Source organism: Rissa tridactyla, chromosome 20 (genome assembly GCF_028500815.1).
Source record: "Rissa tridactyla isolate bRisTri1 chromosome 20, bRisTri1.patW.cur.20221130, whole genome shotgun sequence".
Taxonomy (NCBI): domain Eukaryota; kingdom Metazoa; phylum Chordata; class Aves; order Charadriiformes; family Laridae; genus Rissa; species Rissa tridactyla.
The window spans coordinates 2,458,494-2,473,632 of NC_071485.1; the positions used below are offsets into that span (position 1 = coordinate 2,458,494).

The 15,139-nt window shown below is 47.3% G+C and overlaps 1 protein-coding gene across 3 annotated transcripts; it reads right to left on the bottom strand.

Moving 5' to 3' along the window:
• Positions 1 to 1,336: 1,336 nt before the first annotated feature.
• ANXA4 (annexin A4) lies at positions 1,337 to 13,635 on the bottom strand. Of its 3 annotated transcripts, XM_054180855.1 has the most exons (14): positions 12,783 to 13,169; positions 11,758 to 11,932; positions 8,372 to 8,428; positions 7,366 to 7,441; positions 6,818 to 6,912; positions 6,425 to 6,538; positions 6,154 to 6,244; positions 5,590 to 5,669; positions 5,133 to 5,189; positions 4,575 to 4,668; positions 3,971 to 4,066; positions 3,454 to 3,512; positions 3,025 to 3,147; positions 1,337 to 2,766 (listed from the first exon to the last, which is right to left on the bottom strand). In XM_054180855.1, the coding sequence occupies exons 3-14, from the start codon at positions 8,372 to 8,374 to the stop codon at positions 2,707 to 2,709; spliced, it is 948 nt and encodes a 315-aa protein (XP_054036830.1). In that variant the 5' UTR covers positions 8,375 to 8,428; positions 11,758 to 11,932; positions 12,783 to 13,169; the 3' UTR covers positions 1,337 to 2,706. The 3 variants fall into 3 exon arrangements, with proteins under 3 accessions (XP_054036830.1, XP_054036831.1, XP_054036829.1); XM_054180856.1 differs by lacking the exons at positions 11,758 to 11,932; positions 12,783 to 13,169 and adding an exon at positions 13,311 to 13,635; XM_054180854.1 differs by lacking the exon at positions 11,758 to 11,932 and having other exon boundaries at positions 12,783 to 13,168.
• Between the last annotated feature and the right edge of the window lie 1,504 nt (positions 13,636 to 15,139).

Sequence of the window (15,139 nt, forward strand, 5' to 3'; positions counted from 1 at the left end):
TTCTCCCAAGGAACAGGCGATGGGACAAGAGGAAAGAGCCTTGAGTTGCACCAGGGGAGGTTGTGAATGGATATTAGGAAAAACTTTTACACTGAAAGGGTTATTAAGCATTGGAAGAGGCTGCCCAGGGCAGCGGTTGAATCCCCATCCTTGGAGATATTTAAAAGCCGGGCAGACGTGGTGCTGAGGGACATGGTTTAGTGGTGGTTTTGGCAGTGTTAGGTTAATGGTTGGACTTGATCTTAAAGGTCCCTTCTAACGTAGATGGTTCTATGGTCTGCCTCCCATGTTGTCCCAAATTGAGGGTTCTTCACCCAGTATGCAAAAAACCAGTCAACATCCTGAGGCAAGATACTTTTGATTCTGTAGAAGCAGGTGCCAGGCATTTAACAACACCCAGTGCAGCACACATTTCTGACAGTCCAGTATTTATAGCAATAAGGCACAGCTGAATAGTGAGCTACAGTTCCTTTATCATCCCTCATCATACGCATGCATTCAAGTGAATGTTTTAAACATTTTGGGAGATCCCCTTAAATAGCTCATTGTTTACAAGAGACTGTGTGTTTTGGTGTTACAATCTGCTAAGGCTTCTCTGGGACACACTTTTATCTCGACTTCATTCCAAAGATGATACATCTTGTTATCAGATCAGAGACCAGGAGCTCAGTCCCTCAAGGGGCCTATTTCACCTGCAGTAGGCTCTGGAGATGGTAGTCCTTCAACAATTCAATTTTTTTTAATCTGTGTTTTGGTTACATCTAGCCCAGGTGGATGTGCAAGGACACAATTAAGTTTAATTGTTTCTGCGTCTGGTCCAGATGCATAGGGCCCAATTAAGTTCTAATTTCAGGAGTTCAGCTGCAGTTCAGTCAAAGTTCTGTTATAATTTTATACTTATGTATAAAATTAAAAATTTTAATTTTTAATAATAAATGTATAAAATTATGTATAATTTCATACACTTATGTAACTTTTTGACCATATTCTTGTGGTCACGTGATACCTGCACATCAGTGTGCAGGCCTGCATCCCCAAAACCTGTCGTTCCCCCCCCCCCCACTGGCAGTTACCCCTCAGACACAGCGTGGGGTTTTGTAAACCACGTCCCAGAGCATCCCAGATTTACAGCATCCCCCTGCGCTGGGCCCGTTGGTTTTGCCTCTTTCTAAGGAGCAGGAGGCCAGGCCTACACCTTCTCCTCACTCCACTGGTGTACGGAGGTCCACGCAGAGGAGAAAAAGCACCTGTGGCGCACAGAAGTTATTGAAAAAAACCAAGGAGACAGTTGTTTCACCATTACCTCTCCCAGAACACACAATCATAGCAGAAGGTGTGGAAAGGAATTGTTTATTCATTTTTAAAAAGTCAGCAACAACAAGGCATTTAAACACAAACCCAAGCCTGAGCGCATCTGTTAGCCTGCGGTACTGGGTAGGACAGTTTTTCTTTCACTGAGCAGGTGGCTTTGGTAGAACTGGGAAAAGCTCTGCCTCCTCTCCCACCAAAAGTAAGGAATGTATCTCCAATTACAGCACAGAGAGCAAGAAAGAAAATCATTTTATTTGAGGCTACAGAAGTATCTCCTATTCAAGCCAACAGCAGCCTAATTTAGAAGAAGGTGACATTGGGTGTAGGTCCTATCCGTACTTGTACCTTTACATTCTACCCTCAGTGTGATGCCTTCAAAACAGGATTATATACAGCGCAAAATAAATAAATTGCTGAACCAAACCAGAACCACATTTTTGTAGTGAAAACAATGCTCGGCTTAATGGGCAGGTGTGTAGGGTCTGGGGGAAAAGTCTCTTCTAGAGGTCGGTGTGGAAGTCCAAGCCAGACATAGGCACAAAACTGGGACCCTCTGACGGCAGCATCACACCGGGCTCCAGCCAGACAGCGCTGGTGAGATCCGTTGAGCTCCCCCAGTACAAGGCATCCCAGTGCAAGGCATCGGGTAGTGCTGAGGAGATGCAGTTTTGGGGACAGGTCATTCCTTAAAAGGCACAATTCTAATGACACAACTTTGTCCAGAGGAAGGGCTTGTAGTACAACCCCAATGATTTATACTCCCACGAGTCAAAGACGACAGACCAAGACTACAGGGCTGACCAGTAACCAGGGCAGCAAGTGTTTTTGCGGATGTCACCCGTGACATCTTCCCTACCTACAGATCTATAGACAACATACACATAAAGTGCAGCAAGGCTGTTAATGCTCCGCACTAACAGAAGGCAAGTTAAGATCGACACGCTTGTATTTCAGAAGATAGGTTTCTTTGCGTTTTAATTATCTTGCAAAAACTGAATCAAGCCTGCGTTCTCACGTGTATTGATGAGGTTAATTTTTCCCTGGGCAGCCTCTCACATTCTGCATCCCGGTTCGCTTCAGTTGTTAAGTTTTGCTGGTGAATGCAATGGCAAAGGTTCAGCTTGTAAGGAAACAACTTAGCTTTTATATATTTGATTACACCATTCTGTTTAAGATGGGCTTTGCTAGCCCAATTAGTAAACAAATGGGTATTCCAAGCATAAAAGCCTATCAAAAAGGGTCAACCAGTATGGCCAATTATCTAACCAGAGCATTAACTAACCTAAGTCAATGCTCCTAGCAATTAATAAGCTATTTAGGAAAATTAAACAGAAATTAATCCTTGTGATCGAATTGCTTCCCATCACCCAAGCAGTACAGCAGAGCAGGCATCCTTTAATCCTCCCCGCCACACAGTCGGAGCAGAACTTTCCTGTAGTCTCCTGAGCAGTCTCCCTAGAAAGAAAAGAGGAATGCAGTTAGTTTGACAGCTCCACGCGAGGCTGGATTCTTGCCAGCACGTACAATTTGTTGTAGGGTTTGGATCCTGACGATTTAAGAACTAAGAACATTCAGGAGCATTTTTGGTACATAAAGGTAAAGTCTCCTTAATTCCAGCTCCTCTAAAATAGCCACTAGGTGTCAAGGGAGCACCTGCCTCCTTTAAACTGCTTTGCAAATCCAGCTCTTTTTTCCTAACACTGAAAAGCTTACCTTAATGAAGGAGTAGAGAGATTTCCCATACATGGTCAGGAATTCCCTTCTGATATCCAGCATGTCTATTTCAGAGCGGGACACCATCACTCGGATCAGCGTGTTGTCGTCTGTTCCCAGGCCCTAAAGAAATAAACCATCCGTGTACGACTAGAGAGCACAAACACAAAGGTTTAAACACTTGGCTTTCTGTGGGATCTGTTCCTAATCGGAACATTTTTGCGTTAGTGGCGTGATCCGCTAACAGCTCACTGCCAGGTAAGGATACTGCCCTGAGTTTCTTGAGGGAAAAGAGGTCCATATAAAAGCTCAGACTTTGATTTCTTTTCCAGTTTTCTCTTTGTCAAATGATTGCTGTCATGCTACTGACTTGAGTATGGAAAGGCATGGGGGAAAAAAAACAGCAGTCTTACACCAAAATCTCTTTACCTTCATGGATTTATACAATCTTTCAGCAAAATATGCAGGTTTATTTCGCACACACTTTACTGTAAGGGAGACAAGAACAAAAGAATTAAGGTCAATAAAAACTGATGGAGAAGGTCTTCCAGACCTTCACAGCGCTTTCTCAGTGAAGGTTTTTAATTCTGGAAAGATGCAATTCAGGGCCAACAAACAGCAAGTACAACGGAGACACCCATAGTCAGTGACCTGCTGTAAATCGATGTCTCCACGCCCAGCGCATGGCAATATTTTCTTTAAGGCTTTAATGCTTCCTGACAGCAAATGTCAGCTACCACAGCATCCCTTGGGAAAGCAAACGATATCATAAAGCACAGAGCTTTCTCACCCAATTGTATCTGCAGAGGGTAAATGACCGTGGCTTGTAAGGAAGAAAAAGAGTATCTGCCCCCTGAAGCTACGTAAACAGCCAGCCAGGGCAAGATACAATATCTCCCGGTTATTTAATGACATTGTAGTCAAAGTTTAAAAGCAGGGAACTCACCCACAGCTAACAAAGCATCTTCGAGGTCTCCTGACATTTCAGATTTAATGCTGTCTGTTATGTCCTTATTAGCAATCCCTCTGTACGCATCAAAAACTAGGAGGAAGAGTCGGGGATAAAATGAGCAAGTGAGAAGCTTCAGGGCACGCAGTGTGTAAACCACCAAGGATCACTTTGCAAGATCAAACTCCTCATACGCTGCATGAACATTCTACCGTTATTGTGACATCGTAAGCTAAATCAGGCCGTCCCACAGAAATAATTCACTTTAATTATCAACTGTCTTGCTAATTGGCCTACCACTGCTGCTAGCATTTTCAAGAACTAGTTAATAATGGCAGTTTAAATGCTTAGTTCTGCCCCAATGGGAGTCACACTTCATTATCTCCAATTTACAGACTGAAGTGAGTTGTACTGATGTTTTTCTGAAGTCCCTTTTTGTCTCAGGAATAAAACAGTCCTAAAGAATTGAACAGGACGGGGCTCTAGGATACTTGCTGTCTCAGGAAGAGTTCACAATCAGTTAATGAACAAGTGCAAAGCTCCTCTGAAAGAATCGCCCTCAAACAAAGAAAAAAATTCAGGACACCGCGGAGGGTCCTACCTCTTAGTAGGTGGTATCTGTTCCGTGTACAGAGGATGGCCATAAATTGTACCTCGTCTGTTCCCCATTTCTTCTCCCCAGCTTCATATAGGCACTTGAAGACATTATGAATAGACAAAGTAAGGCTAACTGAGAAGACCAGGCACAAACAACATGAGATTTTTACATACTTGGTGCTTGAGGACTTCTGGCCTGTGGCTTGTCTAGATCACGGATATTTTCCAATAAATACTAACCAAGCACAGCAACTCTCAACCGAGATGTCATCTCCCCTGCCAAACACCTAGCCTGTCTAGAGACCTCTCACCACAGAGTTGCCGAGGAGGCCAGAACCATTATCGCCATTTCACTGGCTGAGTCAGAACAGTGAAGCGGCTTCTCTAAGGGTCAAAACAGAGAACTGAGCCCTGGTCTCCACCCAGGGTGCTGCTGTCTAGCATAGCCTCAGGCTTACTGTTCTGCCTTAAAAAAAAATGAGGTATGGAAAAAGGAGGGATTCACCACACATCACATGTACAAGAACAGCCAATTCTTGCAAGGAAGGAAATTGCTATGCACCTGAGCATCTTGTTGAGCAAGGGCATCATCCACGTACGTTCCCTCATCTCTGTTCCCCTGTGGAGATACAAGGGTGAAAAACTCATTTCACCAGAGCAACTAATGGAAGCAAGTCCCGCAAATTCCCCATTCAAAACAAGTTACTGGAGATGCATAATAGGATCCTTAACATTGAATAGTGGCTTACAAATACAGAAAAATGTGGCTCAGACGTTATTTGTACTTCCTTTTGAAGTGAGCAGCAATCCACTTTAACTGGGCCATTTTAAAAAGAGCACGTAGCATTAATGCGCACCCAGAGCCAGCCTCCTCTCCCTGCAGAAGTTGGGTGTGAAATGCAGGTGAGGTGAAATGCAAGATAAGTGAAACCAAAACCAGCCCGAAACACCTCATCACTGAAGTGAGAGGCGTGTCCATCTGCAACAGAGAGATTCACCCCCATTTCCCTTAGCCTTACGGTCGCCAGGGACACGAGGACTCTTCGAAACAGGGAAGATGTGTCAGAGACAATGTCCTCCTCAAGGGTACAGCCGTATTCTAGCAAGAGGACGCACACAAATGACATCTGTTAGTAACAGATCCATCACCTGGACGCTGTTTGTCCACAACATCCGTCAGCTGTAAACTCAGTAAGTATCTCACTGAGCTCAGGGCTCTGAACACCATCATAGCAGTCCAGCCATCATATTTTGTGCCACAGGCTAAAGTTAAGAAGCGCAGATAGTATGAAGCTGGCAATAGATCCCCACATGGACAGACATCCAACTGATAGACACAGCCGCCCACCCAGTTTCATTCACACTGATTCAGTTTCTGGGTGAAATTCTAATGTTGAGGCTGTTGGCAGTCCTGCTGGTGACACTCTAACAGATTCTCTCCGGACAAATGGCAATAGTTGTATTAGCTGATTTGTCACATTTAAAGGCTAATAAGGCCCTCTCCTTCCTCCTCATGTGTCCCTGCATACACGTAAGTGACTTTTCCGTTAGCCTGGTAATGGTTTGCAGTTAGCGCTACATACGACATTTGTAGTTCTCGTTAATGCGCCGAATCTCTTCGTTTGTGCGAGAAGCCAGGATTTCAATCAGACAACCTTCATCTGTTCCTGCACCCTAGGGAATTGCAAAGATAAGATCTAAGATTATAATGACAACTGTTTTGATGTGCATCTAGGATTTTTTTTTTTAATTATAAGTAAGTTAATAATAAGAAATTAATAACACATGTATAACTATGCCATATCATACTAAATTGACCAGAACTTAAGCAACATAAAAGGAAGATTTCTGAACCTTCATAGCCCTTCTCAGTTCATGCACGTCGTACATGGTGGTAGGAGTCATCATACCAATGATCACCCTTTCAAAATTCCCACTCAGCTCAGACTTCAAGTCATCAATCAAATCCTAGAAGACAGAAAGAGGATAAAGGAGTTAGGAGAAGATGCAGCCTTTGAGAACAGAAAGAACTGAATCACCACTTTTCTTCGTGCTCCAACCCTCCTTGGATGAACAGTTGCTCCGAAGTGAACAAGACCGAAATAAACTTGGCCAGGGAAAGCTTGTGGTAACCTTACTGTCGTGGAGACTAGAATGTTATTCAGATTTCACCCAAGTGATATAACCCAAATATTGTCTGCATCTCCCAGCTGATGCCACAGTCACTAATCTCTGAAGACCACCTACCCTGCCAATACTGCTTTTGTAGGTGATCAGAACTTGCTGACGTTGGGAAACATTTAGTTTGGTCAAGATCTCGATGATGGCATCTTCATCTGTGCCTGGAAGAAACCAATGGAAACCAGTCAGGCTGCTTGCACGAGAACCAGAAGCATGCTCTGGTCTTGTCCAGGGTGTGCCATTAGCCATCTTCTATTCCTTACACAACCCGGTTCTCAACATCTTACATCAACGTTTCTTAAACGATCTGGTTCTTAACAGCGCTGGGGACTATCTCAATGTACAGAAGTGCCTCGACCCAGCCAGTGGCACGGCAGCACCACCCCGCAGGAGAGACAAGAGCCTGACTAAGCATGTTTTTGTGGCCAAGACTTGGATTTCAAGTTGGGTTCACGTCTCAGCCTGATCAAGTCACTCGATTTCTTTCAGTGCCCTCACAGGGCAGTGGGGCAATGCAAATGGCAAGACTTCCCCTCTAACAAACCACCACAAAAAAAACATTCCCAATACTCACAGGGGAGAAAAAAAAAAAAAGTGGAGGGAAACAAACTTACCAAATCCCTTCATAGCCTTCCTTAGCGCCTGTGCTTCTTGCTCAGCACTGAAACTCGGGACCCCCTTGATTGTTGCCTAAACCCACAGACGAGGAGTTAGGAAAGGCAGATTCAGAGTGATATATGCATACAGTAGGGTTGAATTAAAAAAAAAAATAAAATTCAAAAGATGCAAACACAGCGACAGCAAGTAAAATCACCAAACATGAGTGATTTTATATCAGGCTTCCATCTTACCCTGAAGAAAAACAGTTTGTTCTAGTGGGACTTCCTAGCCACGTAAGAAATAAGCCCCAGGGACACAACTAAAAGAAGAAAACATCTTCATATATGGAGTATCTGGTTTCCAATTAAATAATGGTGGGCATCCTGACGTCTCTGTTCAGTCCAGCTGGGGCGTCTTCCCTGCAGTTTTCCATGTAAACCATAGAAGAAGCTGTTCCCAAAGCCCTGTTCCTGACTTCTCTAAGAGCAGCCAAGGACCACCATTTGGTAAAATAATGCATCAGAAAGGACAGTGGTTTTGCTCAAAACAGTGATTCACAAGCAGGTTTCTCCTGCGTCCTGCCCAGTGCCACTTCTGTGGGACTACACTGTCTCTTTGTTCCCATGTTCCCGTGAAAATCATCGGCAAACCAACCGCTTAACATTCTTGAAGGTTAGGCTTTCTGGAACAGGCACGGGGATAACTACCATCCAGATGGCTACCCTGCAGCTTGAATCTAGAAAGAATAATATGCCCAGGAAGTTTATCTGGAGAAATTTGTGCTCTTTGACCTAATATCTGATTGGATTTTCCATTAACTCACAAAATGGAAAAGCCCGTGTGTGGGGGTGGTTCTTCTCTAGTATGAGGAAGCAGAGAGAATTGATAAAATCACCCCCCATAAAGGGACAAAAAGGACAGTGTTCTTTCTGCTGTGTCCTTATCTGAGCTACGCTCCCCACCTTTATCTGATAGAGCAAACACCTGGCGCAGCACGGTACGGGAAACACAGACACTCACCATCCCTCTGGTATTTGGTCAATCTGCTGCTGTCCGAGTCCTCAGGCGGTTAGACAACTGTCATAAAAACCAGAGGGAGTGTTAGGTTTTCTAGCAAATAATTAATCGATTATACCTACCCTTGCCGGTTAATAGGGCTGGTTAAGTAACAATCTAATTTTCCCAGTCCTGCTTTGTGCAGAACAAACAAAGGCTGGCTTGCAACAGCGCAGGGCCAGGGCGCTCGCCCTGCCGGAAAGAGGGATGTGGTGCACAAGCAGATGACGACCACTAGTAATTTAAGAAATTTCTTTTCCATTGCTAGCGTGACAGCCCCGCTGAGGCTACAAGGAGAAGCAGACTGTGTCGCCCTGGGGGCAAAGAAAATAAACTTCATCCCCATGCTTTTCAAAGCACGTGGCTTTGACCTTGCCAGGGGAGAGCCTGAGGGTGAATCAGGGTGAGGGTGCCCGCACAGCCCTGGCAGATACACCCCAGGAGGCAGAGACAGCATCAAGGTGGAGATGAGCTTCCAAAGGATAACCTCACTGGAGGACTGGGACAGGGGAATTATTTTCCCTCTTGCTTAAAATCTGCTGTATTCAGCGTCTCCTCTGTCTGGTAATGCCTTGTAGGGCTGCAGTTTTAACTGACAACGCCAGCAAAAAAAAGTTACACATATAGCTTATTTGCCATCTACCCAGGGTTTACTTTTTCTGCGCATAATTTTGTTTTCACCCATAGGGCCTATACACGAACACACCCAAAGTATTGTCCCATATCACAGAATCATAGAATTGCCTGGGTTGGAAGGGACCCTTCAGATCATCTAGTCCAGCCATCAACTTAATTCTGACAAACCATCACTAAATCATATCTCTAAGCACTCCGTCTACCCGGCTTTTAAATATCTCCAGGGATGGCGACTCCACCGCTGCCCTGGGCAGCCTCTTCCAATGCTTAATAACCCTTTCAGTGTAAAAGTTTTTCCTAATATCCATCCTGAACCTCCCCTGGTGCAACTCAAGGCTCTTTCCTCTTGTCCCATCGCCTGTTCCTTGGGAGAAGAGCCCGACCCCCCCTGGCTACACCCTCCGTTCAGGGAGCTGTGGAGAGTGAGAAGGTCTCCTCTCAGCCTCCTCTTCTCCAGGCTGAACACCCCCAGCTCCCTCAGCCGCTCCTCACCACATTTGTGCTCCAGAGCCCTCACCAGCTCCGTTGCCCTTCTCTGGACACGCTCCAGCACCTCAAGGTCTTTCTTGGTGTGAGGGGCCCAAAACTGAACACAGCCCTCGAGGTGGGACCTCACCAGTGCCCAGTCCAGGGGGATGGTCACTGCCCCAGTCCTGCTGGCCACACAGTTCCTGACACAGGCCAGGATGCTGTGGGCCTTCTTGGCCGCCTGGGCACCCTGCTGGCTCATACTCAGCCGGCTGCCGACCAACACCCCCAGTTCCTTTTCTGCCAGGCAGCTCTCCAGCCGCTCTGCCCCGAGCCTGTAACGCTGCATGGGGTTGGTGTGACCCAAGTGCTGGACCCGGCACTTGCCCTTGTTGAACCTCACGCCATTGGCCTCAGTCCATCGATCTGGCCTGTCCAGATCCCTCTGCAGAACCTTCCAACCCTCAAGCAGGTTGACACTCCCACCTAACTTGGTGTCATCTGCAGACTTACTGAGGGTGCCCTCAATCCCCTTGTCCAGATAATTGATAAAGGTATTAAAGAGAATTGACCCCAATACTGAGCCCTGGGGAGCACCACTCACGACTGGACGCCAGCTGGGTTTAACTCCGCTCTCTGGTCCTGGCCCTCCGTCCAGTTTTTAACCAGCAAAGAGTACTCCCACAGAAGCATTGGGCAGCCAGTTGCTCCAGGAGGACGTCAAGTTCTAGCACAAGGTTCACTTCCCTGCAACTCAAGTTCAACCCAGCATGGGCTGAGGTTCTCCCATTAAAGCGCTTAAGCAGAAGCAGTGATGCCAGCGGCTGACAACATCGCTCTCTAATCCTGCGCACGGTGCTTAACAGCTGCTATCAATGAGCCCAGCCAGTTGTGTAAGAACAGGAGTGTCTTTGCTCATTCTTCACATGACTCTTACAAATCTGGAATACCATCGGAGGGTGCTGTTCCGGCAAATTAACTCTTAGTCTGACATTTGCCATGGATGTTACGCACAGGCACTCCTTAGTGCTCTCCAGGTCAGCTGCATGTTATTACACGCTGTGCACTCAGGCAACATACGGAAAATTATTAGTATTGCGTTCACTTTCTTGCATGTGATTATAGATTTCAGTGGTCAAAATATGGCCTAGACCTCAGAAAAGTCATCTTTGCTCTTCTCTAATCTTTTACGGAAATATAAAGCCAACTTTTTAATTTGGTTTAACCAGACACTAAATAATGACTTCAAACTTCACAGGTGTTTTACTGATGCAGTTCTACCATTCTGTTGGTTTGTACACAGACACAGGAGTATTAGAGGGCAAAAGAAAAGTCAATAAACAAGGAAAAAGAGGGTAGGAGGCAGAAAAATTCTGTGTGTAAATGAGCTGGCAGAAAGAAACCAAAACATGAGGAAAGAATGCATGTACTGGATTCAGGGCAAATGCTCCTGCAATATCAAATTACAACAGAAATGTCACATTAAATATTGACTGTGAGATTTCAATCTCTTCATCCAGTTTAGCCATCACTGGGATTATAAAGAGTAGAGCACCGCAAAAGGCGGTGGTGCTAACCCAAATGTGCAAACTGCAAATGCTGTTTTGTTCCCGGTACACGTTTGTGTGTGGTGCCACAAGAAATGAGCCGCTGAAGTGACAGGTGGAAGCATTCGGCTGCCCAGCCAGGTTCTCCAGCAATGGTTCCTGCCCCTGTAATCCTCTTGCTCCATTTCACAGGTGAAGGTGCCTCCAGGAACTGCCCTGGCTGGGGCATTAGGTGAATAAAACTCTCCTAGCCACCTCCTTTGCTAGTACAGAAAGGGATTGCGCAGTCCCATCTGCCAGCACTCTGTAGCTTAACGCAATTCCTGGCCTGCAGCTCACACGGGGAAAAACAGCTTCAGGATAGGAGCAACACTCAACTTTGTGTTTTGAAGAATTAAAATATGCATGCAAAGAATCAGGTAGCAAGTGCTAAGGTGCCCTGGGCTAATCCCTGTCCTGATGTTATTTACTCTTCATCCCAGAATAAAGGCCTGAGCCAGCTGATACAGTAAACCTGGCTTAGAACAAGCTTAAAACACCGTGTCCAGATGATCAAGTGAAGGTGTGCGAGGCATCCCTCCCATTATTCAAATTGTGCCATGGCTAACCTTTTCCTGGCAGGCTTTATCAGCTAATGAGGCAGTTATAAACCCATATCAATGTCAGCTAAAAGCTGACTCCAGACTAAACTTCATTTACCAGAAAACAGCTGGAACTATCGGGTGCGCTGGCCAATTCAAGTCTAGTTTTGCTCTGAATCAAGTTTTCCTGACCGTTCACAGCACGCACACAGCTCCCAGCAGCTCAGCAGGATATAAACACCGGGTCTTTTTTCCTCAAGTTTGAACTCACAGACGCGTTGCCGGTCCTACACCTAGGATCGGGAGTGGGAAACCAGTGATTTGCGACTCTCCCCCTTGCGCGGCAAACGCTGGACTTGTTTGACTAGTTCTTTCATTCGGTGCGCGTTTACTCAAACACAACCCCACACCCCGCCCCAGATCAGCTTTTTCCATGGCTCTGCCATCGCTGGCTGTTTCCAGTGTGCTGGATCCAGCCTGTTCCCTCCGCAGCTGGCTGCGCTTCAGGGAGGCAGAGTGCCCCAGGGTAGGTCTGGGGCTCATGGCAGGGTGACCGACCCTGATCTCAGCCCCATTTGCAGCTCAGGACAGGAGTTCCCTTCTGCTGGCGAGCCCCAAACCAGATGAAATATCCCAGCACCTCCCACATGATGACCTTTGCCTGCCCGCTGCCCTCAAAAGGAATAAAAATATAATACCGAGACAGAGGAGCCTTACACTCCTCACTTCAGCCTGTGCCCCCACCCAAAGCCACTTCACAAGCCCCCTGCCATGCCCTCCGCACTCCGGTATCCAGCCCGCAGGACATGCCAGCTTGGCCACGGTGCACAGAAGAAATAGGAAGCAAAACCTGCACTCCCCACGCCTGGGAAGAGCCAGCCATTTTCTTCCTCCTTCCCACAACCTGCCTCCCTGTCCCTCCTCGCCCCAGGCCTGCGCCCTCCGGGGCTGCCCCAATGCCTTGGCTTTGTGGTCCCACCAGGGCACCCACCCAGCCAAGGGCCGTCCCGCTCCCACGCAGCCACGCTACCAGCGGCTGCAGTCGGGCAAGCAGGGGTGGTGCCTGGCACGTCCCCAGGCACCTCCAGCCGCGCAACCCCTTCCCCACGCCAAAGAGGACCCCCTGGTTAGTTTGGCACTCACCTGCTGTCCCAAGCGGGTGCCTTGGCAGGGATGGGGAGAGCTTTGCTTGCCTTGCCCCGGATGGCAAAGTCCCCGCCCTGGAGCGGGGTGGGACCCACTGGCGCAAAGCAGCTTTTCTCCAGCGCCTGATGGGAAAGCGATCCAGCCCTGCTCCCCTCCTCTGCCCTTCCGCAAACAGCTCCTTGTAATCCAGAGCAGGGAGAGATTCCCCAGGGAGCCTCACGTACATTTAAGGAAACGCACATTTGGGGTTACACGGAGATCCTGGCGAGTAAAGGTGGCCCGGCAGGCTGGGGTGGCTTCCACGCTCCCCAGCATTGCCCGTAAAAAATCTCAGGGAACAGAGAGTCTCTCTAACCGCAGCCCAAGCTGCGCAGTCAGCGTCTGGTGTCTCACTTGATGCTGTCATGCAAAAGGGCATACCCAAGGGGGGAGCGAGGGGAACGACGGCGTGGGGCACACGGGCTGCAACAGCCTTGAGCAAGAGGTCCTCTTCCTCCCCCCACGCTGTCTGTGGGGAATCCTTACCTGTACCACGGCTCCTTCGCCCCCTGCGGCACCTCTCCGGGTCTTTAGCATCATTCCCCCTTGCCTAAGAACCTTGCATCACAAACAGCCGTGATTCCTGTTGGAATGATTATTTTCGTAACTATGATAATTTTTGCCCCAATAAATGGCACTGCCCTCAAGTCAAAACACTTCTGGGCAAAGGGACTTCAGTTCAACTGCCGGGGTCAGCCTTGGGTAAGATCTGAGGCTGACAGAGGAAAATCAACCTCGCAATGATACATGTCTTGTCTTCCCTGTGTTTATCCTCAGGGACTTTGGTCTCTTTTGATGACAAAAGTACAGTTGTTATAACGGGTAAATCAGCCCTCTCAGGTTCTCTTTTTCCAGCTCATACGACAATTCTGTCTCAGCCCCGTGCCTCTTCGCGCATGCTCTTTTGCTGGAAGAGAGCTAAATTTAGCGGCTGGGATGAATGCAGCCTGGGCTCCAGCGAGCATGTCCGCGCCGCTGGCTTATTATAGCTCCCACTGCAGCTCAGCCTCCCAAAAACAACCCCCGAGAGGCCAGCCCCGTGTACCCACTCCCTGCTGATGGGGGGCACATTGAACAGAGGGGAACAGAAAAAAACCCAGGGTTCAAGCCACAAGCACTCTCCTTTTCCATTGCACAGTCTCTTTCCTTGTAAAATCTGGCACTTTACCCCGACTGGGATTCTGCGTGGACTAGTTTATATTATCAACAGCCACTAAGGAGAAACTCTTCTCTTTCCTACATCTGCTAAAGTTTCCATTCTCATCCCTCCCTCTCGCGTCAGCTGCCTCCTGCTCTGGGCCCGTTCCCACCCATTTTAATCCACCGGCAGGAGAACGGCTGTTTTTCTCCATCTTACGTTGCCTCCGATTTTTTTGGCCTGTGTATTTTAAAAAAACTTCCGTCTTCAGTTTGCTTTCCAGCCTCTTCAAGCCTGAGGTCTGGATGGCTCTGACACCGAAGCTAATGGTATATGCAGTGGTAATTATTCTAGACTGTAAGTTATTCGTCTTCTTTGGAAGTTATTTATCCGTTAAGTATTGCACCAATTCTGTCATTCACAATTTGCAAAATTTAACCTTTTCTTTCCCCCTGGGAGAGGAGGAATACTCGAAGATGCAAAGTGTTTGTGGGGATGTTTTTGGCCATCCAGAATTAGTCCATTCGGAAGCCAGATCCAACAGACCCAACACGCAGCCAAGTTCCCCTGTGATCTTGGCTGGTTACGGATGCTGCCTCGGTAGCCATCCAGTTCAATCACGATTATTTGGACCAGAAAGGAAAAAAATAAAAAACAACAAAAAAACCCCCACAAAGTACAAAATGCTTCCGACCATGCAGAGGGTTAGCCGAGTTGCTCTGGAAGGTGGATGGAAGGACAGGGGGTGTAGGGCACGAGTTGTCTCCACCCTGTTGTACCTTGCTACAGCAGCTACTCCCTTCATGAAGGCTAAGGGTTGTCGCTGTAGGAGAAATTTCCTATATAAGGTTCAGGACACAAAGCTTTGTCTCTCCAGCCCATTGTGTAGGGTCTGCTGAGCTTTCAGCATGTTGTCTTCATCTCTTAAAGGATGGAAGGGCTACCGTTCTTAAATATCTCCAGCCCGGAGCACTGTCTAGCACAGCTTTGCCGTCCTCGCATCAAAAGAGGGATAGTAATGGACAAGGCCACAGTTCCTATTGCTGTTGTAAGCGACAAAGTACATTGCTTTTCTTTTCACTGATATTTCCTGTTTGTCCCGTGGATTATTTTAGACTACCCGTTATAAAGCTCTCCAAAGCACCAGATTTTACTCGGTTGCATACTTGCTCTGCAT